At 49.1% G+C, this 23209-nt stretch overlaps 1 protein-coding gene across 2 annotated transcripts in view; it reads left to right on the forward strand.

Annotated features, from left to right (window-relative positions):
* GRAMD1A (GRAM domain containing 1A) overlaps window positions 1-23209 on the forward strand; it is a 336050-nt gene that overhangs the window by 211188 nt on the left and 101653 nt on the right. Inside the window, exon 4 of one of the 2 annotated variants that reach the window (XM_078655362.1) lies at window positions 3422-3506. In XM_078655362.1, the coding sequence (XP_078511488.1) occupies window positions 3422-3506 (85 nt within the window). Of the gene's footprint in view, window positions 1-2663; window positions 3507-23209 lie in introns of those variants that run through there. The other variant, XM_078655361.1, reaches the window with a different exon arrangement.

The following is a 23209-nucleotide window of genomic DNA, read 5'->3' on the forward strand; positions in this document are numbered from 1 at the left end:
GTTAACGGGGCCGTAAACCAATCAATGGCCTGCACTGTGACCCCAGAACTGATAAGAAGTGTGCGGACTGTACCAAAGAGAGCTCGACAGGGGAGCTTCCGGCCTCGGCATCCAGCACAACAAAGACTTGGCATGTCCAGGGGCGCCCAGTGGTGGCTCAGCATGTTCTTGGAGGCGGCGCGTGTCTAACTACATCATCTTTGTCAGTGAGATCACTCCGGCTGTTTTCTCCATAAATATACACATGCATGGAATTCGAGAGGCGCTCCTTGGTAATGTCTCATTTCCTAACATATGAGGGGATAACTTGGAGTGATCTTTGCTGTGCCCTAACTCATGTCTGAATGGGTGCTCATTAGTGCGCGTGTTCTAAATAACGTCCATTGGGCCACAGCCTTTCCATTGCTACACGTATAATGGAGTGATGTGCGTGTTTATGTACCGCCGTACTCCAGCAACAGTCGTGGCACTAGGCGGGCACCGTCTGGATGTCTATCAGTACAGCACTCACCCCGTAGAGAGGGTGCATCACTCTACCACTGTGAGCAGTGCAGGCCTGGGGTGCCTGTGAAAGGGATGGCACTTATCTCTGGGCCAGCACTTCCATCACCCATGAGCAGTGCCGGGCACGGGGTGTGTGTTGGACAGCACCTCTCCGGCACCTCACCAGCACAGCACCTCCATCACCCGTGAGCAGTGCTAGGCATGGGGTGTGTGATGTACAGCACATCTCCAGCACAGCACCTCCATCACCCATGACCAGTGCCGGGAACGGGGTGTGTGATGGACAGCACCTCCCCAGCACAGCGCCTTCATCACTGTGAGCAGTGCCAGGCTTGGGATGTGTGATGGACAGCACCTCTCCAGCACAGCGCGCTGCCACGGTGAGCTGTGCCGGGCATGGGGTGTGTGATGGACAGGACCCCTCAAGCACAGCAACGATAACGTTTTTTAGGTCGAGCATTCGAGACTGCGTGTATATACTTTAGTATATACTTATTTGTGCATGTACTTTGTGGGCTCTGGAGATCAGCCCTAGGACTTATCTGCTTCCGCTTTGGGACTTTTTTTGTTCAACTGACTATTTAACTGTCTTGATAGAAAACTACCAGCAGAGGTCAGTAAAATACCAGAATCACTTTACCATTCTCTAGATTCCAGTTCATAGAAATTGTCTTCCACGAGCACCAGTAGACAATACTATTTTTTTTCTAATCTTGTATTTTTAGTGATATGACCACAGAAGGCCCTGATTTTATATTAAAACAGAGCTTTGGACTATACAATTTCCAGCTGATGGGCAATATTTCTCTGCATGTGTTCCCATACCTGGCATGCCATGCAGTTTGGTCCTTACTTTCCCTCCATGTTAAAGAACAGTAGATGTTCAGCACCCAGGCTAATGTGCTGCATAGCTAAATACATACAAGGTCCCATAGGTGAGACCAATTGCATTGCAAATGCTTGTTTTCCGAGTGAGGTGGTTGCCCGGAAGGAGATCTCGGGCTCATGGTCCCATTGGAGTATAGTCCCATCTCACGGATGAGACCCGGTAGTTGCTTGTTTTCCCATCTGGAGGGGACCATCAATGACAGCTCATTTATTTACTTGGAAAGTTTTCTATAGCACTGGCTAGAGTGTGGGGGGGTGGGATCGGGGCGCTTAACACCATTGTCAGGCACTATTCGTGAGTAGACATATTTTACGACATTATCAGTCCATAGTGATAGAGTACAATTCATTGAAGAATACTTTGGACACCTGCATGGGGCCGTGTATTCATTCCAGAGTGTGTTTGGTGTTTTTTCCCCGGATGGTTGAGGTGTTGATTGAGGGGGAATGCTTTTGCCCCTTGGAGCTCATGAAGGACAGATTTGTTCTGATATGTATTGGGAGAGAATTCCAGACATTTGGGGCATTGTCTGAGAAAGAACGATGGGGGGAGGGGAGTTATTTATGTTTTATGGGTGGGGGTGAGAGGAAGTGTGCAGTTAAAACTTGACTGAGTGTATTGGATCTGGACCAAGGCTAATTTGCATACGGTTGGTCCGTTTAAAGTGGCACAGTGAGCAACAAAACTGACTGGAACGCAACCCGGGTAATTACCAGGGTCCGAGCGTGGACACGGAGAACAATGACTCCCCACCTGATTGGACTGTAACCTCCCTTGCATCTTTTGTTTAGCGCTCTGAAGTAACAGAAAGGTAACTCCTGGCACTTTTTAACACTCATACATAAATAATAACCATGCTTGTAGGGGAAGGAGGATGATGTCATTTAATTGGGCATATTGGTAACTTATAGATTGCCTTACAGGACTTAACATGTTTATTGTGGTAATGTTTGCATGCCAATGAAATGCATTGCACTGTTTCTACTTTTCGGAAAGTGTGGGTTGGCAGTTAGGGTCTAACTAAACTATCATAAAAGCAGGAAAGGCAGACGAGAATCTGTGCGGGGCGTCTGCAGCCCCCCTTCACATGCACCCTCAAATCCGCCCATCCCCCAGCCCCTCCGCGCTGCGGTCCCTGCACGGCGGCGGAAGAGTTAAGCAGAACCTGACACCGGCCCCTTCCTGCCATAGACACCTCTGTCTCTGTCCCAGCCAATGGCCGCCGTGGGGAGCAGCCCTCCTCGCCCTCCCTTTCCCCGGCTCTGTGCTCATAGCCTCCTCCGCTTACACGACGGAGGGGGGCTCACCCCGGCCCCCTCCCTGCCGTCCACTGCGCGCCCGAGGGCGTCCTCCCCGCACACCCCTCCGAGGCAGTGCGCGTCCCTTTGGTTGGCGGAGCGGGAAGGCCCCTAATCTATGCGCGGCTGGGGGCCACAGAGGGCAGCCGGGACCCCCCTCGCTCTGAACTTTGTTTTAGGGCCTCTGCACCCCCCGTGCGCTGGGAGGAGCTCGACAAAGGCGCTAAATTCGCGCTTCGGCTCCTTCCGGGGCAGAGCCCCGTCCCGTTACTCTCCGGGGCGCAGATGTTTGGAAAGTTGCTGCTGAGCCCCGTCACCGGCCGCGGCTGCTGCAGACGCCCCGTGTGATCTGCGGACCCTGGGAGAGTTCTGCGGGGTCTGCCCTCGCCGCTCCATCCCGGAGATGGGAGACAACGAGAAAGGCTCCGAGAGGGGGTCGGGCCCTGAGATGGCTGCTGAGAGCAGCCTGGAGAAGCAGGGCCCGGAGAGGGGCGCAGACAAAAACCCGGAGAGGAGTTTGGAGAAGGCTGCAGGGAGGGGCGCAGAGAAAAGTTTGGAGAGGTCTCGAAGTATAGAGAAGGGCCCAGCCAGGGGGTCAGAGAAGGGCGCGGAGAAACCCGCGGAGAGGGGCTCAGAGAAGGGCCCCGCCAGGGGCTCCGAGAGGGGCGGCGGCCGCCGCGGGTCCTTTTTCAAGCGGCAGCTCTCTGATGATGTCGATTCTCGTTGGCAGATGCTCAGCCCGACCTACAAGCAACGGAACGAGGACTTCAGGAAGATTTTCAAGAAACTGCCCGACTCGGAGCGGCTGATCGTGGGTGAGTGCAGTGTGTGTTTTCTTGATGTCCTCTGTCTTGTTTGCCTGCCTTCACGTGTGTCCCCCGCTCTCTGTCTTCCGCCTGTAAGCCTCTCACCGCTTTACTTTACTCATCTCTTACTGTTCTTTACTTTTCTGCCCCGTCCTGACTATGTTCACTTCCAGCTTCAAGTCGTGCTCATCCGTACCCTATCACAAGACCTCACTTTTAGGCCTGGCATTAGCGAATTTAATACAGTTACTTATGTAAAATATAGTTATTCAAATTCAGAAACTTTATTCGGTTATTAGTACAGAATAACCATAAAAGTACATATAAAACCACAATTAAACAATATAGTTACTCGTATATACTTTAAGCCAGCCCTCCTCCTCCATTGGTCTGTTGCTGGGTCATTTTTCGTCTGCACGCTGCAGCAAGGGGCAGGAGGCCAGCTCACTCCAGCTGTTGGCCAACGTCAGACTCCAGCTGTTGACCAACCTCACCGAGTTACGGCACTCTGCTCTTTCACAAGGACCTCCTGCACAGGAAGCAGTGTGCGTCAGAGTCAGGGACTATTATGGCAACGTGCGCTTTTTGAGTCCAAAACACATTTTTGGCTTTTAGCCATTTTTTTGTTATCACCGTTAGTTTTACAAAAACAATTTACTGTGGGTGTTGACACTGCACTTCGATCGGTCCCTACTCCTGTTTGATACATGGCGCACTCTTCCCAGAGACCAGCTACTGATATTCTCTCTCTCTCTTTCTCTCTCAAGATTTGTACAATTGTTCACTGAGCATCATGTAAACTTCTTACTATGAGAGACTAAATCTTACCTTTGTCAATCCAATAAATACTGATTTGTTTACATGAAAAAAGGTTCTCTATTTTCCTTTCCAGTTGTTCCAGAACAAAAACCCCCCACAGCCAGCGCGTTTCGTGCCTAAAATTTGACCTTCTTCAGGGCTACAATAATTCTATCAGTGAAAAGTGCTATTTCTTAATCTTTCTTTAATATTTCATTTGTTGAAAGCCAAACATACGTTTTCTCATCTCGCGTGACCACGTGGTACTTCTAAAAGGATCAGCCTACAGTAAATCGATCATCTCCTAATACTCTGCCTCTAATATACTTGGCTGAAAACCCAGAACAAGTTTTCTCGTCCCACTTGATCATGGGGTATTTTTACAGGTTCAATCTTTTGCCTAATGTGTACTGCACATGGTGGATGGCACCAATAAATAAAAAAAAATATGAGGAAATTACACTGTTCACTGATGAAATTACAGTAGGCCGGCAGGTATTCCAATCTTAGGAACAAAACTTGTTGGCAGTGCTTTTTTGTATTGGAAAAATTTCAAAGAAAAATAGAGTACTTTTTAATGTAAATTTTAAGAGATAAAAAATTGACTCCTTTGGCATGAGCTAAAGAACAAAGCTATTATGGCTGGCAGATTAATTCAATAGTTTCACAAAAGCCAAGCCATGACAAAACATACATTGCCAAAGCCAAATGACTGCAGCAAACACGTAACCTGTTGGCTTTTCCAATGCTTGTATCAATCTTTTCTGCTTCCACTCCCCCTCTCATCCACCTCTCTTCCTATTCCCTACTCTCACATCCTCTGTCCCTCTGCCCCACTCATACTGCTGCACTCACCCCACTTTTATTCTGCACCCATATTTGTGTTCTCACCGCTGACCCTTTTTTAGGACTCTCCCTGTCCAATTGCACACTTTATTCACTCCCGCGTCTTCAATCTCCTCTCTTTTATTCCCAGATTTCATCTTCCTTCCACCTTCCTCTCCCCTTCTCATACTATTCCTCTCCCCCATACTTCCAGTCCTTTCTTTCTCAATGCTCCCTGCCTCCAGTCACCAGCTCCGTTTCATCTTTTCCACTGTCCCTGCTGTCACTGCCCCTGTCCTCTTCCCTCTTGCTCCAGTGTCCCAGCTTCCATTGTCCAGGTTCATCCACTCTTCCCACCTTCACTGCCCTGCTTCTGCTCTTCTTGTCGATCCTCCTTTTTAGGTCTGGGTGTCCACATCGCGGCTATCAAACATACTTGTTTCTTACAATATACACAGTGGGCTTTAGACACATCCCTTTCTACCATTTGGCTTTCTTCTACCAGTCTATTTTCAGTCATTGGCTTGCGACTTCAAGAAGTGTGGCTCAATGGTTAGAGCGGCAGACCCTGATGCAGAGATCTAGCCCGGGACCAGGGTTCAATTCCCCGCCTCGGCGGGTCTTGGGCCCAAAATTCCACGGACCTGATAATTCTCGTCTCGGTGCCTATTCCAATCATGGAGTCCCACTCTGCAACTCTGGGCAATAGCTTGCTTAATCTCCACAACGGCCCCCACAACGCTAAGGATGCCTGGCCTCCACCATGGGGGTGCCCAGGAGTGGACACCTCACAGGGAAAGCCAGGATGGGTTCCACAGCGGTATTCGTACAAGCGCCTTGAGACCCTTGCGGGTGAGTAGTGCGCTATACAAGTATCAATTTACATTTTACATTTACAATCACTTCTTGGATAAGCGCACAGCGGTAACTCTCGTTTTCACCTATGGCTATTGGCAGCTTGGGTGTATACTTCCGCCTCTGTCTGACCGCTTCCATTGAACTGCATGAGGGACTAGCCCTCTGTGTGATCTTGCTTACAATAAACCCATACATGTTTATCTTAGCTAGTGCTTGTTGTACATCTTCCTCTGAATTATTCCCTCTGCTCTTCACTACTCTCCCTCCTGCGTCCTTGCCTTGGCCCCTCGCTACTTGCTTTGCCTCCACTCTTCCATTACCCAGGTTTCTTTACTTTGTTTCTATGTAGCACGTTATATTTAGTTTCTGTATACACTTGCTCACTTTCTCCGTATTCAGCACTCAAGTTGCAACAAACACTAACCCCTTTCCAACACCACACTTCTTTCCTTTGAGCCGATATCAGTTTTTGGCCAGTTCCGTTTGTATGCCTCATGCTTCTTGTAACAGGCCGTGTTTGGTTGAGTTCTGCTTGTCTTTGTTGTTCTCTCCGGCGATAGTTTGTGTCATCTTTGAGCACGCAGCCTTCAGCTGGGGAATGCAGGGTTGCATCGAAGAACATTCCTGCAGAGCTGGCAGCCCCCGGACCAGGGCTCCTGCCTTCCTTCACCACTGGCTCATGTGCAGGGGTTCCTGTGGTACTACCGCCACTTTACATTCCTCTCCCCCCTTCTAACCGATCTGGTTACATGTATGCACCACCTTTGCCCCCTTTAGCTCACGCTTTCCCTCTTTTCTGCCCTTCCTTCTCGGAGCTTCCGCCCTTTGCTTGTGAATAATTGAGGACCAGGCATTTATTTCAGTTACTTTGGTGTATGCAGTTTCATGACGCACCAGTGTATTTACATGCAGACCATGGCGCGCTCTGGACAGGCCCAGCCGTCTGGAGGTCATTGTCGCATCCCTTGTGCACGCTCCCTGTGACGACAACATTAATGGCGGAGGGACCGCATCCTCCTTTCCAGGCGTAGCTGGTCCTCCATCTTGAATGTGAGGTTCTGGAACACTGTGACCTTCAGGTCCTGGTCAGGAGTACGTGGCCCTTCTAGTTTCCCGGTGTTGCACGAGCTCCTTACTTCCTGTTGATTGTGAGATCCTTACTCTGTTGTGTGCTCTTAAGTTCACACTGGGAAGAGCCACAAATTCGACGTCATTCAAACCTCCGGGTGACATACGTATCCCAAAGTCTTGCCGGGAGTGAATAGGAATGAAATCATTGCTCTTTGTGGAGCTCTTCTTCTCGATGCTGTATGGCTCTGAGATGGGCCCATGGCAGGGATGATGCTTGACATGCCTTTAACCGCTACCGCGCTAGCGGGTTTTCCCGCTGTGCGCTGAAATTTAAAAATCGCGCGGTTTGTGACAAAGCCAGCTCGTCATCCGCGTAGCGCAGGTAACGCCCATGACGAGCTGGCTTTGTCATCCGCATCGAAGGGGTTAAGGGAGGGGTTGATCCAGTTTACGACACTTCCTTTAACACCCCTGTCCTTTAATCTGCCCAGTAAGATTTGATGGTGTCCAGTGTTGAATGCCTCTGAGAGGTCCAAGCAAATGCTTGCCACAACTCCTTTATGCACTCTAGTTTTCAGGCTGTCCTAAATGGAGGTACGTGGCCCATGCCACGTCATGCCACTTCAGTGCCACGGGACTCAGTGACGTCATGATTCAGAGCCTCTTGATATCATGCCAGAGCTAAGTGACCTAGGACGGCTCATAGGCATCAAAGATGTCTGTGTGGTCCTCAGTGACATGATGGGGCTCAATGACCTCATAGTGTAGGGGTGGGGACAGTCAAATGACAACATAAAGCACAGTGACCTCACAACATACAGCATACAAAGGGCCTTAATGTATTCTGCTTTGTGACATCCACGTAAAATTCAGTGACACAGCAGGGTGTACTGACATCACTGTATAGTCTTAATGACCCCGCAATACAGGCCTCTGTGTTGTCACAGCAGGGTTCAGGTGAACAACGGGGCTTGGTCACACTACACTGTACAGGTCAGTGGTATTAAAACCTACATCTCAGTGACATCTCAGTAGGATTCAGTGACCTGGCAGGACTCTGTGACATCACAGCAGAGTTCAGTGGCCGTAGAGGTATTCAGGGACTCAACAGGACTGGGAAACATCACAAGATTGAGCTTCTTTTCAGGACAAAGTAGCTGAGTGCTCTCTGCCCCGCTCCCCGCCTCCAAGATCATCCTCCCTCGCCACTCCCACTAGCCATATATGACAGATGCATTTGCGCGCAGCGTTCACGCGCAGCGGATGCGCCCCATGCGCGCCAAAGGTAAGCCCGCCTACGCCCGTCCGCGCCTGGACCGCGCCCAGTGCCAGACCCCCTGGTCCCCGCATCACCCACCCACCCCGATTTACATACGACGCCCCCACCCTCTTAGCACTTAACCCCGGCCGCCTCACTAACTGTGCCCAAGCAGCACCAGGACACACCCATGGACCCTTCAGCTGCCACTCCTGCAAATTCACCTGCATCAAGACCCTCTCCAAACCCACAAACACCAAACAGAAATCCAACACCAACCACCTTAAATGCATCCTTCTCAACACCCGCTCGGTTCACAAACACGCCATCGACCTTTGGAATCTACTCGACACCATCTCTCCGGACATCGCCTTCCTAACAGAAACCTGGATGAATGCCTCTTCAGCTCCAGACATCACCATAGCCATCCCGGACGGCTACAAAATCATTCGTAAGGACCGCACCATCCATACAGGAGGAGGCATCGCCATCGTCCACAAGAACACCATCCGCGTCTCAACCAACTCAGAAGACAACCTCGCTATCGCCGAACACCTTCACTTCCAGATCCACACCGACCCCAAGACCACACTCGGAGGCACCCTCCTCTACAGGCCACCAGGACCCCGTACAAAATTCAGCGAAGACATCACTGACTTCATCACCCCACACGCCCTCCCCTCGGAAGAATACATTCTACTGGGAGACCTCAATTTCCATCTGGAAAAGAGCAACGACAGTAACACTACCTCCCTTCTGGACAATCTCGCTAATCTCGGACTCAAACAACTTGTTAACACCCCCACACACTATGCAGGACACACTCTTGACCCCATCTTCACTTCCAGCAAGCATATCTCCTTAACTCACACCACACCCCTCCACTGGACGGACCACAGTTGCATCCACTTCATTTACAGTAAGACCGCGATCCACAACCACCCTCAACCAACTCTGCGAAGAAATTGGAACAAAATCACCATCGACCAGATCTCCACATCGCTTTTTCAAAAAACCCCTGCCTATTCAACGAACCCTAACCAAGCCGCCATCAACCTCTCACAATGGTTAACCCAAACCGCCGACAAACTAGCACCCTTGAAAAAACATCAAATCAAGCAAGGAAGCATGAACGCCCCCTGGTTCTACGATGACCTTAAGAAATCCAAGAAGCTCTGTCGCTCCCTTGAGAAAACTTGGAAAAAAGACCCAAACACCATCACCCAAGCCGCCTTCAAAAACGCCACCCGCAAACACCACCAACTAATCCGAACAGCCAAGAAATCAGGACTCAAAGACCGGCTAGACAACAACGCCCACAACAGCAAGGAACTTTTCAACATCATCAAAGAATTCACCAACCCCACCGCCAGCTCAAACATCACCCCCTCTCAAGTCCTCTGCGACTCCCTCGCCCCATTCTTCCATAACAAAATCGCCGACATTCACAACAGCTTTGTCAACCAACCCGTAAACCAGTCCTCCCTTCTCACCTCCGAACCTGTACCCCCTCCGCATATCCTATCCGACTGGAACCCAATCACCACAGAAGACACCATTCGCCTGATGAACTCCATCCACTCAGGATCCCCTACAGACCCATGCCCCCATCACATCTTCAACAACGCAGACTCCATTATCGCTCCCCATCTCCGAGACGTCATCAATTGCTCCCTCAACTCCGCCACATTCCCAGAAAGCTGGAAACACGCCGAACTCAGCGCCCTTCTGAAGAAACCCACAGCTGCCCCCACCGAACTCAAAAACTACCGCCCCCATCTCACTCCTCCCATTCCCTGCCAAAGTCATTGAGAAAGCCATCAACAATCAGCTCGCCGCCTTCCTCGAAACTAACAAATCACTCCGACTCCTCACAATCTGGCTTCCGAGCCAAACACAGCACCGAGACCGCCCTCATCGCAGCAACAGACGACATTCGAACACTACTGGACAACGGAGACAGTCACCCTCATCCTCCTTGACCTCTCTGCAGCCTTCGACACGGTCTGCCATAGCACCCTGATACAACGCCTCAGAAACATCGGAATTCAAGGAAAAGCATTGGACTGGATCATCTCGTTCCTCGCTGGAAGAACTCAGAGAGTCTGCCTCCCCCCCTTTAAGTCCGAGGCCACCGAAGTCATCTGCGGCGTCCCGCAAGGATCATCACTCAGCCCCACCCTCTTCAACGTCTACATGAGCCCCCTCGCAACCATCGCACGTCAACACAACCTCAACATCATCTCCTACGCGGATGACACTCAGCTAATCCTCTCACTCACCAAAGACCCAACCACCGCCAAAACCAACCTACATGAAGGAATGAAAGAAGTAGCCGAGTGGATGAAGCACAGCCGTCTGAAACTGAACTCTGACAAAACGGAAGTCCTCATCTTAGGTGCATCCCCTTCCGCATGGGACGACTCTTGGTGGCCAACGGCCCTAGGAAAAGCTCCCATACCGACGGACCACGCACGGAACCTGGGCATCATCCTGGACTCCTCACTCTCGATGACCAAACAAGTCAACGCCGTCTCATCATCATGCTTCAACATCCTACGCATGCTCAAAAAAACATTTCGCTGGATCCCCACCGAAACAAGAAAAACGGTCACCCACGCACTGGTTACAAGCCGTCTGGACTACGGAAACACCCTCTACGCCGGTACCACCGCAAAACTGCAGAAAAAGCTCCCAACGCATCCAAAATGCTTCAGCCAGACTCATACTAGACATCCCCCGCACAGACCACATTTCCGCTCACCTGAAAGACCTTCACTGGCTCCCCGTCAACAAGAGGATAACGTTCCGTCTCCTCACCCACGCACACAAAGCCCTTTACGAACTTGGACCTGACTGTCTCAACACGCGCCTCTCCTTTTACACCCCCACCCGCCAGCTGCGTTCTTCCAACCAAGCCCTCGCCGCTGTTCCGCGCATCCACAAAGCCACCATGGGGGGGAAATCCTTCTCCTACTTGGCGGCCAAAACCTGGAATTCCCTTCCCATCCACCTCCGCCTCACTCAAAACCACCTAGCCTTCAGAAAACAGCTTAAAACCTGAATATTCGATAAGTAATCCTCCCCTCTCCTTTCCTCAAGCGCCTTGAGACCCTCCGGGTATGTAATGCGCTATATAAATTCTGACTTGACTTGACTTGTGATATCACAGTTGAGGACTCTGATACCCTAGCAGGATTAAGTGATGCATGGTTCAAACACCACAACATTAGGCTCTGTGACATCACAGCAGAATTCTTTGATAGCTCAGGGCATATGTCACAAAATAGGTCAGTGACACTATCAGAATTCTCTGACCCATCAGGGCTCAGGAGTATTTAATTAGAATTCCTTGACAAAGGCAGGCGCGATGACATCACAACATGAAGCTCAGTGGCATCAGATCCGTGTTACCAAATAGTGTGCACCAGTCTCGAGTTTTGTTGATTTATTATATATGGTTTATGAGCCATACCGTAGATTAAAAAAAGAAAATTCTTGGAGGAGTTTGAACGTTCCTAATAACAATTCTGCAGCACAGGTTGTTCTGTGCAGTAATAGAACATATGTCTATAAAAAGTAACGCAGTGTTTTGTGCAGTTTGCCTCTTCACCTCACAGTCTTGTGAAAATCCTTTCAGTCTGAGTTCGAGTCCTCGTATCTGAAATGCAGATCTCATTCTTCATGCCAAGGAAGTTGAGGTATTGTTTGATGAGGAATTAAAGATGGAGTCAGTGCTCGTCTCCATGTCATTTAGATTTGGCCCCGGTAGTCACAATATGTTGTGCTGTGTTACAGCCCCTATCTAAAAAAGGATTATGGTGAATGAGCACGCCTCAGCTCTTTCATCAGGGACCTCTTTCCAAGTACAGCATAGGTATCACTGTATGGGTCTCAGCGTGCCTTCACTTAACATTAAGATGAACACGTTTCGGTGAAACGCCCCCATCTAACCATGTGGGCCTTTATATTTCTCATCGAAGTTAGCATCTTGTCTAGGCATGGGTCTGGTTCTCTCAAAACTTTGTTTAAAGTGTTTTAAGTTAACAACAAGAGAGAAGACCCCACAAGTTCCAGGGAACAGGGTGCTATCAGACAATAAGTGTAAAGAGGATCCCTGGAAGACACCATTCATTCACTCCTTCATACTAGAAGCAATCATTGGTCATAAACTATTTTATACCGTTCACAGACTTTTTTTTATTTAAAACAAAGGGAAACATACATAAATAGATAAAACACAATGCATTACATAATCAATGTTGTCATTTAAAAACAAGAAAAAAACAGTCCATACAGTAGGTAAAAGTCAAAATTGCAAATTAATTCGTTAGTATATATGTGTAAATCAACACAAGGCCTAGCATATTTCAAGGTGTCAACAGATCCTAACCACATACATAGCAGTTTAATGTAAAGAAAACAATACCAATCATGTGGATTCAGCATTAAGGCAGATAACAACCAGTTAGCGGTAGAACTATACAAAAAGAAAACGGACCGTAACACGGTCCTACATTGGACGTTGTTTTTAAATGACAACATTGATTATGTAATGCATTGTGTTTTATCTATTTATGTATGTTTCCCTTTGTTTTAAATAAAAAAAGTCTGTGAACGGTATAAAATAGTTTATGACCAATGATTGCTTCTAATATGAAGGAGTGAATGAATGGTGTCTCCCAGGGATCCTCTTTACACTTATAAAGTGTTTTAAGACCTTGAATCATAATCATAAGGTTTACGTCTCCCTCTGTCACCAATGAACGTGCCTAGCCTTAAAAGTACATAGTATGTGCTGCCAGCAATCTTCGACAAAGTGCAGGCAGTGTTTACATGATTGGAGGCAGAGCCAAACCTTTCATAACAAAGTTGTAGTAGGAGTGACAAGAGAACGATTGCCTTTTTCATTGGACTAAGGTGAAGTCAACAAAACCAGTTGTTAAGTCTCTGTGTCCAGGGCAGGCTGGCAGGGCTGATGGTCATTTGATTCAGATGGAATTTTGTTATGCAGTTGACATTTGTGGCAGTCCTATTGAATCCTACAATGATTCTATTAGAAGCTGTAGCTATGCTTTTGGATCCCATACCATCACAACCTGCAATGCAAGGTCATTGTATTGAAACCCCTAGGCGATGCCATTTGAAGTGGTAAAACCATTGGGACCCATGACAGGCTCATCGAAATGTGCAACGTGTCCGTAGAAAGCCCTCGAACCATTGAAATCAATATTTTGTGGGGTCATCATTGAAATTCATCATATGATGTGGTCCTTGGAACTCACGGTGGCACATCATCCACACAATGAGGATGCCAGTGTGATACCAGAGGAGGCCTTCCCTGGCCACGTAGGGTGACGCCATCCACACCCACGCTGACGCCATCGACCCTAAAATGTGGCCGTGGAGGCTCTTTGAGAAGTCTTTCAAATCAAGGCCGAGGCCATCTTAAACCGCCGCGAGATCCTGGTTACGCTTCAGAAGCTATGGTGAGGAAATTAGGGAAACCCACCATGAGGCAAGCAAGCACTACTGCAATGGTGGGACTGGTGAGACCAGTGAACCCCATGTTGATGGCACCATGGAAAGCCCACGTTGTATGTGTGTGAGATAGTGTTTTGGTTGCATGGCTCATACCCCGTCTGGACTTATTTAGTGTATTTTTGATGCTGGTTGTAGACATTATTTACTACATAAGTGATGGCACACAAATACATGAGTCATTATTCATGTCTCTTACTCCTCCTGAGCCACACTCCATCCAACATCACCCCTCTTCATCCGGTTCTGATCCATATTACTGTTCAAATCACCTCGGAGGACCGCTCATGAAACACCACCCCCGTCAAAACAAAAGCTCCCGCCAGCCTGACTTCCTTGGTCCATGAATGACCGAGCTCCAGAAAGTTCACAGGCAGGACTGACACACTCTTGAAACCATGCTTGTATCTAGTGCCCACAGTTACTCTTCCACTAACCCCTCAGTCTGACGGATTGAGGAGGTCACAGTTTTCATTTTGACTGAAACACCCATTACGGAGCTCCTCCGGCATGCACCGTCTTCCCACTCGTTTTCTCATTTTAACTTTATCTCTCCCGCCGTGTGTCCACCACAGTCCTCTCTCCACCCGCAGCCCCATTGACCCGTTCCCTCCTACATCAGCACATTGGCCACCTTTGAGATACCTCTCTTGCTTCCCTTAATCGCTTTCTTCTGCGTCTGGCTGGCCCTCCGTCTCTTCACCCATGCGGGTGGGCATGCCACAGGTGTAAGGCATGGTTTCTGTCCTCTATTCAGCTTTCCTCGAAATACTCCTAGCTTTCCTATACTTATCTCCCAACTCAAATCACACATCTCGTTCATGCAGTCCCTTGACACTGGTGTGCCTAGTCTCAATCCATCATCTTTGATTCTTCTGAGCTTAGATCACAGCTTCAGTTGTCACTCTAACCCTACCTGCCTCACTTTCATCTGGACCCTCACACTTCTCTGTCACCTCACACTTCTCTGTCAATGGCCCAGGGCACTGGCCTGCCTCTGTCCTTGTTATTCCAAGTCAAGTCAAAATATGCTTTATTCGAGATTTCACTCCTAAAAGCAAGAACATTCTGAATTTAAAAATACAATTAAATTTACAATCAATTATATTAAAAACTATAGCATAATATTTACAGTTTATGACTCGATATACAGTTCCAATTTTGAAAGTTTTCATACAATACAAAATTAGCCATTTTTAAGAATAATAAAAAGTTAAAAAGCACCTAAATAAAACAAATTAGTAATAAAAACGTAGATAAAATATGCTGACAGTTTATCCAGACAGAGAATAGTCAAATGACTAGCAGTCTCTGTCTAATCGACCATGCCCATCCAAGATATTTGGCAGTGGCTATTGATATCCATATCACAGTGCTAGTGCATATAATACGCAAGGCAACTGTACTACTGGTAGTCCCTAAATTCTTGCACATCGGTTTTAACCATACGCGTCTTGGGTCCGAATAGGCTTTACAAGAAAATAAAAAATGGCCCGTTGTTTCTTTGGTGGAACCACAAGCAGGGCAACTATCGCTCGACCCACCTTACCATTTAGCTGTCAAAAATCTAAGGGGAAGTGAGCCTGCTCTCAATTGGAAGAAAAGTTTTCTATCGCCAGATCTAGTTATGATATCCCAGTAGGGTTCCAAAGAAGGATACAACTTAGCCTCTAAAAATCCTTCAGTCATAGATCCTGTACTAGAGTTACTCCAACCCCGAGAGGCTACCCTTTCCCAATAAATTTCTTTTAGAGCACTTTTAGTAGGGAATGTTGCTCCAGCTGGGTCTATCCAAAGCGAACTCATTCCAAGCTCAATCAAAATTGCTTTCAACGATTTGAGCCACCCAATTTTATGGAATATATCCGCTTTAATTATATCTAAAAACCCCTCGGCATAATGGGAAAGCTCAGGCGTGGTCCAGAGCCTTCTCCAGTACAGAATCGGTCGAAGCCTGGACAAATCTGTAACCGCTTTTCTGCCCAGATCGTACCTAAGGGGCAGCAAGGGAGTACTTTTAGGGACACCAGTTATTGCCCGGAAGAACGTATTTTTCGAAGTTTGTAGAGCAGCCACCTTCTCGAAACCCCATAGCTCAGCACCGTAAAGTGCGGAGCCAAGAGCCTTTGCTTCATATACCTGCAGGGCAGGCTTTACAGGTTTCGTCAGGGACTTTCTATGCTCGGAACTAATAGCACCTGATAGTTGCCTGTGCCTCAATGTAGCAATATCTATATGTTGGCACCATCTGCTCTTATTTGAGATGTGGATACCCAGATACGTAAAAGTGTTCACCACCTCTAGGGGACGACCATTCATGATAATTTTAGATTTAAAACTGCGGTGAGGATTAAAAATCATAAGTTTTGATTTGGTCACATTGACCTCTAAGCCGTGCTCCCCGCAGAATAGGTCAAAGATAGACAGTGCACGCTGTAAGCCACTTGGAGTCTTTGATAGGATAAGCGTGTCATCTGCGAACATTAAAATATGTATTTTTATACCAGCTGATGAAGGAGCGTCCAACTTCGCAGATAACATGCGGGATACGACACCGTTAATGAACAGTGTAAAAAGAGTGGGAGCCATTGAACAGCCTTGCCGGACGCCCCGCTCAACCGGGAAATCCGCTGTCACCATGCCCTGCCCCCCCACTGGATTCTAGCAAAAGTTGCTTCATGGAGCCGCATTATCAGTGTCAATAGATCATCTGGTACACCCAGGTTCTTGAGAACAGACCACAGCTTCGACCGTGGTACTAGATCGTAAGTCGATAAAAGCCGCATATAGGCTACCCCCGCCCAGCGTCACGGTCCTCCATTGCAGCAAGTTAAAGCGGAATACCTGATCCACGGTACTTGTGGACCTACGGAATCCCGCTTGAAACGGTGACGGAGCATCATTATCCTCGGCCCAGTCAAGAAGCCTGTTCACAATCACACGCCCTACTATCTTTTGAATGGTATCAATAAGGCTTATCGGCCTGTAGTTGCCGGGCTGGGATCGGTCACCTTTCTTGAACACTGGTATAATTACTGCTCCCTGCCAGGTAGTCGGTACCTCAGCACCCTTAGCAATATTGTTTATAAGTAGGTAAATATACTTACACCAACGTTCTTTGTCATTAATAAAAACGTCGGCAGGAACACCGTCTAGGCCAGGGGCGCGCCCGCTATTCACGGTGCTCAAGGGCACCAGAATCTCTTGGAGACTGAAGGAATTATCTTTGAAGTGGGTTTGACGTATGTCCGCTGGAGATGTAACCTGTTTTGCCTCGGCATACTGTGTTCTAAAGAATTTTACCCACTCTTCTTCCGGAACATTGTTATTTGGGGGTTCAGGTATCTCCTCACCACCCCACTTAACAATGCTCCAAAACAGCCTAGAATCTTTCTTATCACTAGCTCTTTTTAATTCGGACCAGTGATGCTTATCCCAGGCTTTCTTTGCAGTCGCTATACTAGCTTTATATTTCTTTCTAGCAGATTGGATAGCCATGGTCTCCCTACCCTTTAAAGCGGTACCTAGGGCATTTCGTGCATCCCTGCAGTGGGCATTATACCATTTTGAATTCTTAGGGACTCTCTCTCCCTTGCCCTTCACAGGCTTCAAGAAGTGGTTTTTGATTGCGCAAAAGAGAGTATCATGAATTTCAACCAGGCTACTCAACCCAGAACTAGAAGAATTAATATGTTCCATGGCGAATATCGCTATTTCGGCTTCAGTGTTGATGTTAGTAATGGCCTGTTGGTTGGTCACAACGTTTACCCATCTCAACCTACGCATGTCATTTGTGGGGACAGTTAAGGGTGGAACAAGGGCAGTAGGGCCTCTGGGCCCGTTGGAAGGTGACCACCATTTGTGCTCGGTACACAGAGGGTTGTGGTCACTCTCGCTCCTCCACACAACCTCCATGTCACATACCAACGGCCTTAGTTTCAAGCTACAGAGTACATAATCTATTCTACTCTTATGCCGCCCATTGTCAAATGTCATAGACCTATTTTTGTCACTTAATGTCCTTCCGTTTAGTGTTCTTAAACCTTTTTCAAAACATAAGGCATTCATACTAATCACGTCCTCTGTCCAGCGTACCACTGGTTTGAGCTCTAATTTTGGGACTCTCCAATGCCAATCCTCTTCGTCCCCAAGGAAATCGTCGTCTATGGCTAAGGGTTCAAATGTTCGATTAAAGTCACCTGCAATGACAATATTATTATCTTGAGAGTAAGTATCAAGGAGGGAACCCAAGGCCGCTAAAACCTCTGACCTCCCACCCTTGCTACTCCTCACATAAACATTGTAGATGTCGAACGATCCCAAAGTGTCTGAGTTCATTCTGATTAGTTGAATGTCTCTGTCTGGTCTCTATTACCTTAACATCTAATTTTAGGGACTGGCGAACCCAAATGGTTAGACCACCCATTGGTCTCCCCTTTGGACCTTTTAATGCAGGCACAGAGTAGTTCAAGTATCCCTGCGCAAAGGATGGTTCACATAACCAAGTCTCCTGAAATATACATAAATCAAGAGTTAACAAAACAAAGCCACTCTCCAGAGTCCAGTTTAGAGCACAGCCCTGCAATGTTCCATGAAAACAGTTTCCCCACATTGTCCACGATACCATCCAGGTCCTTCAATAGAGAGTTGGCATAGTTATCCTCTGACAATTCTTGTTCAGTTTCATTTAGCAAACCTTTGTGACAATTAATATCAATGTCATCTACCCTCTCAGGGGCATTCTCAAAGTTAGGGCTTGCTATAGATGCAACAACACGCACTTCAGACTCAATCATCTCATTTCTTAGCAATGGGCACGTACCCTCGCTAATTATTAATATGCCTTGGGTTTCGTACTCCAGCTCTAGTTCTGGGTCTATATTAATACAGTGGAATCCTAGTGGTTCAGGTGGAGGTGCTTCTAGGCCGGGAACAAAACTTGTTTCCAACAAGGTGGGATCGGACGGTAACTCGTGTATTTGTACTCCTTACTGTTTACTAGAGAAATTGTATCATCTGCTAATCTTCCTTGGGTCATGGAAGTAACATTTGTGAAGCCAATTCCCTCGTCTGTGGGAATATATGTTCTGTTTAGCTCAGCCAGATCCTTAAGCACAACACTGTCAGCCCTCTCAAGTCAATCACATTCATTCAAGTCTGACAGTGCCGCAAATCTATTTTCAAGGGTGATTCCCCATTCGCTGGGTTGTGCACCCCTACCCCACTTATTTGACACCGAGTTTCATTTTGTCCTTAATATGCTTGGGTTCACTGTAGTACCTCTACGGTAGAAAAAAATCCAGAGTTAGCGGGATAATATCAGAGCTCCTATGTTGTGGGGGAAATATGTTTCTCAAGACATCAGGGAGTACTTCTGGACTTAAAAATGCAGAACTACGCAATCTCCTTTAAGTTTTTTCACACTGTTCCCTATCCAGTCCACCCTTCTTGCCATGGTAATTTCTCCAGCTAGCTGCTGTTTACCCCTTGGAGATATCATCATGTTATTAGATAGCCAGTGGACTGCTTTGCTGATCAAGGAAGAAGTAGATTCCACTTGACCTGGTTTTAGAGGCGGCACATTGGCCAGGACCAGAACAAGGGGGGAGGCCTCTACAATGAGTTGAACCGGGCCTTTCTCTATACCCATCCCTGTGGATTTTGGTGGAAAGTCTTCGTTGACTGTTACCTGAGCATCTTTGGCTATTGTGTCCTGAATAGGGGGTGGATTTGATATCACTTTATCCCTACCCCCTGTCCCATCCCCAAGAATATTCACAGTTGATTCGACTCTTTTTAAGACTAGAGTTGGTATATTACCCACCTCCTCCACTGTCTTATTTATCAGTCCCCCTAGCCTATTTACCTCAGCTGTTAACTGGTCAATTTTAACTACCAATGGTTTAATTATAAATCTAATCTTGGAATCGATCATACTCACTAGCTTTTTAATTAGTTCATCCTCTAATATCTCCTTCCCACCATGCTCCCCATTAGCCTCTATTGTAGCCATATTTTTAGGTGGAGAGGCTGTCCTTTTCCTGCTAGAGCGTAACCCACCACGTTTACTCTGGCCCTTTCTGCATGCTCTGACAGCTCTAGTTGTAGGCACAGACACAGGGGAGGGGGAATTATCTGCTATCGTGTTTAACTGGTCTGCTGAATCATTGTCTAGGTTAACAACAGTAGATATGTTTAGACCAAGATTGACATCAGAGGGAAACTCAATATCTGGGGCATCACTACAATGCACCTGTATCGGGACTTCTACCACAGTGGGTTCTGGCAGAGAGCTCTGTATGGGGAAATAGGTGGTGAACTCAAGCCCAGCGATATCCTTCTTGTGCTATTGATTTTACTCACAACCTGCACTAGGTAATTGTCCATGGTATTAGATACAGAAGAAGACCTTTGCTTGGACATGTTACACACAGTGAGATGCTAGTAAGCTAGCACTGGTAACCCTAAGGCAAGCAATGAATAAAGGTTGCCAGTGAAATAGAAACACAAGGGTTCCAAAGGAATGGTGACAAAAATAAGTCTTACTAGAGGGATACCACAAATGGTCCACGGCAGCAACAAACAAGGATCCTGGCCCAGTCACGGACTGTCTCAGACTGTCCGCCCTTTGTCCGGGCTTCGTCCGGCGTCCCGCTGAGCGTTGAACTGCTGTTGATATAGGAGAGCGTCGCAAGCGGGGGGCGTGGCTACCAGGGGGCGCGGCCCAGATGGCCGTGGCTATGCAGGGACTCCTGGGCAACGGAGTCCCTGCCGCGCACCACCCCTGGAGCTGGTGCTGTAGCTCCCCGACTCGTGCTCAGTCCTGAGGTGAGATTTCAGGTCAGCTCCCACCTGGAGCCTCGAAGCGGTGCTGCGAGAAGTAGCGGCAGCAACAAGGAACTGTGAGGGAAGATGAAGAGGGCGGCCCCAGGTCAGTTTCCTCCTTCGAAGTTCAAGTTAAAGCGTGAGCGTCCCACTGGGTCCAAGGGAATCACTGCTTTTCTAATCCCGGTCAAGCGGGGGGCGTGGCTACCAGAGGGCGCGGCCGAGATGACCGTGGCTATGCAGGGACTCCTGGGCAACTGAGTCCCTGCCGCGCACCACCCCTGGAGCTGGTGCTGAAGATCCCCGACTCGTGCTCAGTCCTGAGGTGAGATTTCAGGTCAGCTCCCACCTGGAGCCTCGAAGCGGCACCCGCGAAGCGGCACCCGCGAAGCGGCACCCGCGAAGCGGGTGCGGCGAGAAGTGGCGGCAGCAACAAGGAACCGTGAGGGAAGATGAAGAGGGCGGCCCCAGGTCAGTTTCCTCCTTCGAAGTTCAAGTTAAAGCGTGAGCGTCCCACTGGGTCCAAGGGAATCGCTGCTTTTCTAATCCCGGTCAAGCGGGGGGCGTGGCTACCAGGGGGCATGGCCGAGATGACCGTGGCTATGCAGGGACTCCTGGGCAACGGAGTCCCTGCCGCGCACCACCCCTGGAGCTGGTGCTGTAGCTCCCCGACTCGTGCTCAGTCCTGAGGTGAGATTTCAGGTCAGCTCCCACCTGGAGCCTCGAAGCGGTACGGCGAGAAGTAGCGGCAGCAACAAGGAACTGTGAGGGAAGATGAAGAGGGCGGCCCCAGGTCAGTTTCCTCCTTCGAAGTTCAAGTTAAAGCGTGAGCGTCCCACTGGGTCCAAGGGAATCACTGCTTTTCTAATCCCGGTCAAGCGGGGGACGTGGCTACCAGAGGGCGCGGCCGAGATGACCGTGGCTATGCAGGGACTCCTGGGCAACTGAGTCCCTGCCGCGCACCACCCCTGGAGCTGGTGCTGTAGCTCCCCGACTCGTGCTCAGTCATGAGGTGAGATTTCAGGTCAGCTCCCACCTGGAGCCTCGAAGCGGTACGGCGAGAAGTGGCGGCAGCAACAAGGAACCGTGAGGGAAGATGAAGAGGGCGGCCCCAGGTCAGTTTCCTCCTTCGAAGTTCAAGTTAAAGCGTGAGCGTCCCACTGGGTCCAAGGGAATCGCTGCTTTTCTAATCCCGGTCAAGCGGGGGGCGTGGCTACCAGGGGGCATGGCCGAGATGACCGTGGCTATGCAGGGACTCCTGGGCAACGGAGTCCCTGCCGCGCACCACCCCTGGAGCTGGTGCTGTAGCTCCCCGACTCGTGCTCAGTCCTGAGGTGAGATTTCAGGTCAGCTCCCACCTGGAGCCTCGAAGCGGTACGGCGAGAAGTAGCGGCAGCAACAAGGAACTGTGAGGGAAGATGAAGAGGGCGGCCCCAGGTCAGTTTCCTCCTTCGAAGTTCAAGTTAAAGCGTGAGCGTCCCACTGGGTCCAAGGGAATCACTGCTTTTCTAATCCCGGTCAAGCGGGGGACGTGGCTACCAGAGGGCGCGGCCGAGATGACCGTGGCTATGCAGGGACTCCTGGGCAACTGAGTCCCTGCCGCGCACCACCCCTGGAGCTGGTGCTGTAGCTCCCCGACTCGTGCTCAGTCATGAGGTGAGATTTCAGGTCAGCTCCCACCTGGAGCCTCGAAGCGGCACCCGCGAAGCGGGTGCGGCGAGAAGTGACGGCAGCAACAAGGAACCGTGAGGGAAGATGAAGAGGGCGGCCCCAGGTCAGTTTCCTCCTTCGAAGTTCAAGTTAAAGCGTGAGCGTCCCACTGGGTCCAAGGGAATCGCTGCTTTTCTAATCCCGGTCAAGCGGGGGGCGTGGCTACCAGGGGGCATGGCCGAGATGACCGTGGCTATGCAGGGACTCCTGGGCAACTGAGTCCCTGCCGCGCACCACCCCTGGAGCTGGTGCTGTAGCTCCCCGACTCGTGCTCAGTCCTGAGGTGAGATTTCAGGTCAGCTCCCACCTGGAGCCTCGAAGCGGCACCCGCAAAGCGGCACCCGCAAAGCGGCACCCGCAAAGCGGGTGCGGCAAAAAGTGGCGGCAGCAACAAGGAACCGTGAGGGAAGATGAAGAGGGCGGCCCCAGGTCAGTTTCCTCCTTCGAAGTTCAAGGTAAAGCGTGAGCGTCCCCCTTGTTATTCCTTCACCTGGACCTTCACACTATAGTCAATGACCCAGAGCACTGGAATGCATCCTTGTTATTCCTTCATCTGGACTCTCACTCTTCTCTGTCAATGACCCAGAGCACTTTCCTGCCTCTCCTGGTGATTCCTTCATCTGGACCCTCACTCTAGTCTATCGATGAGCCTCCGTCCTGTCCTGCACCTTCATATACTGATTTATAGCTGAGACTGGACTCTGTACCACCATCTCTTTTGTCTGCTCTGAGATCACACGTCAGTGTAGATCAGTCCCGGCCTGCAGGTACCCTTGTTATTTCAGCACTTTGGAGAAAGGGTTGTGCCAAAGCATCTGTCTTGACC

This window comes from Lissotriton helveticus, chromosome 7 (genome assembly GCF_964261635.1).
Source record: "Lissotriton helveticus chromosome 7, aLisHel1.1, whole genome shotgun sequence".
Lineage (NCBI taxonomy): Eukaryota > Metazoa > Chordata > Amphibia > Caudata > Salamandridae > Lissotriton > Lissotriton helveticus.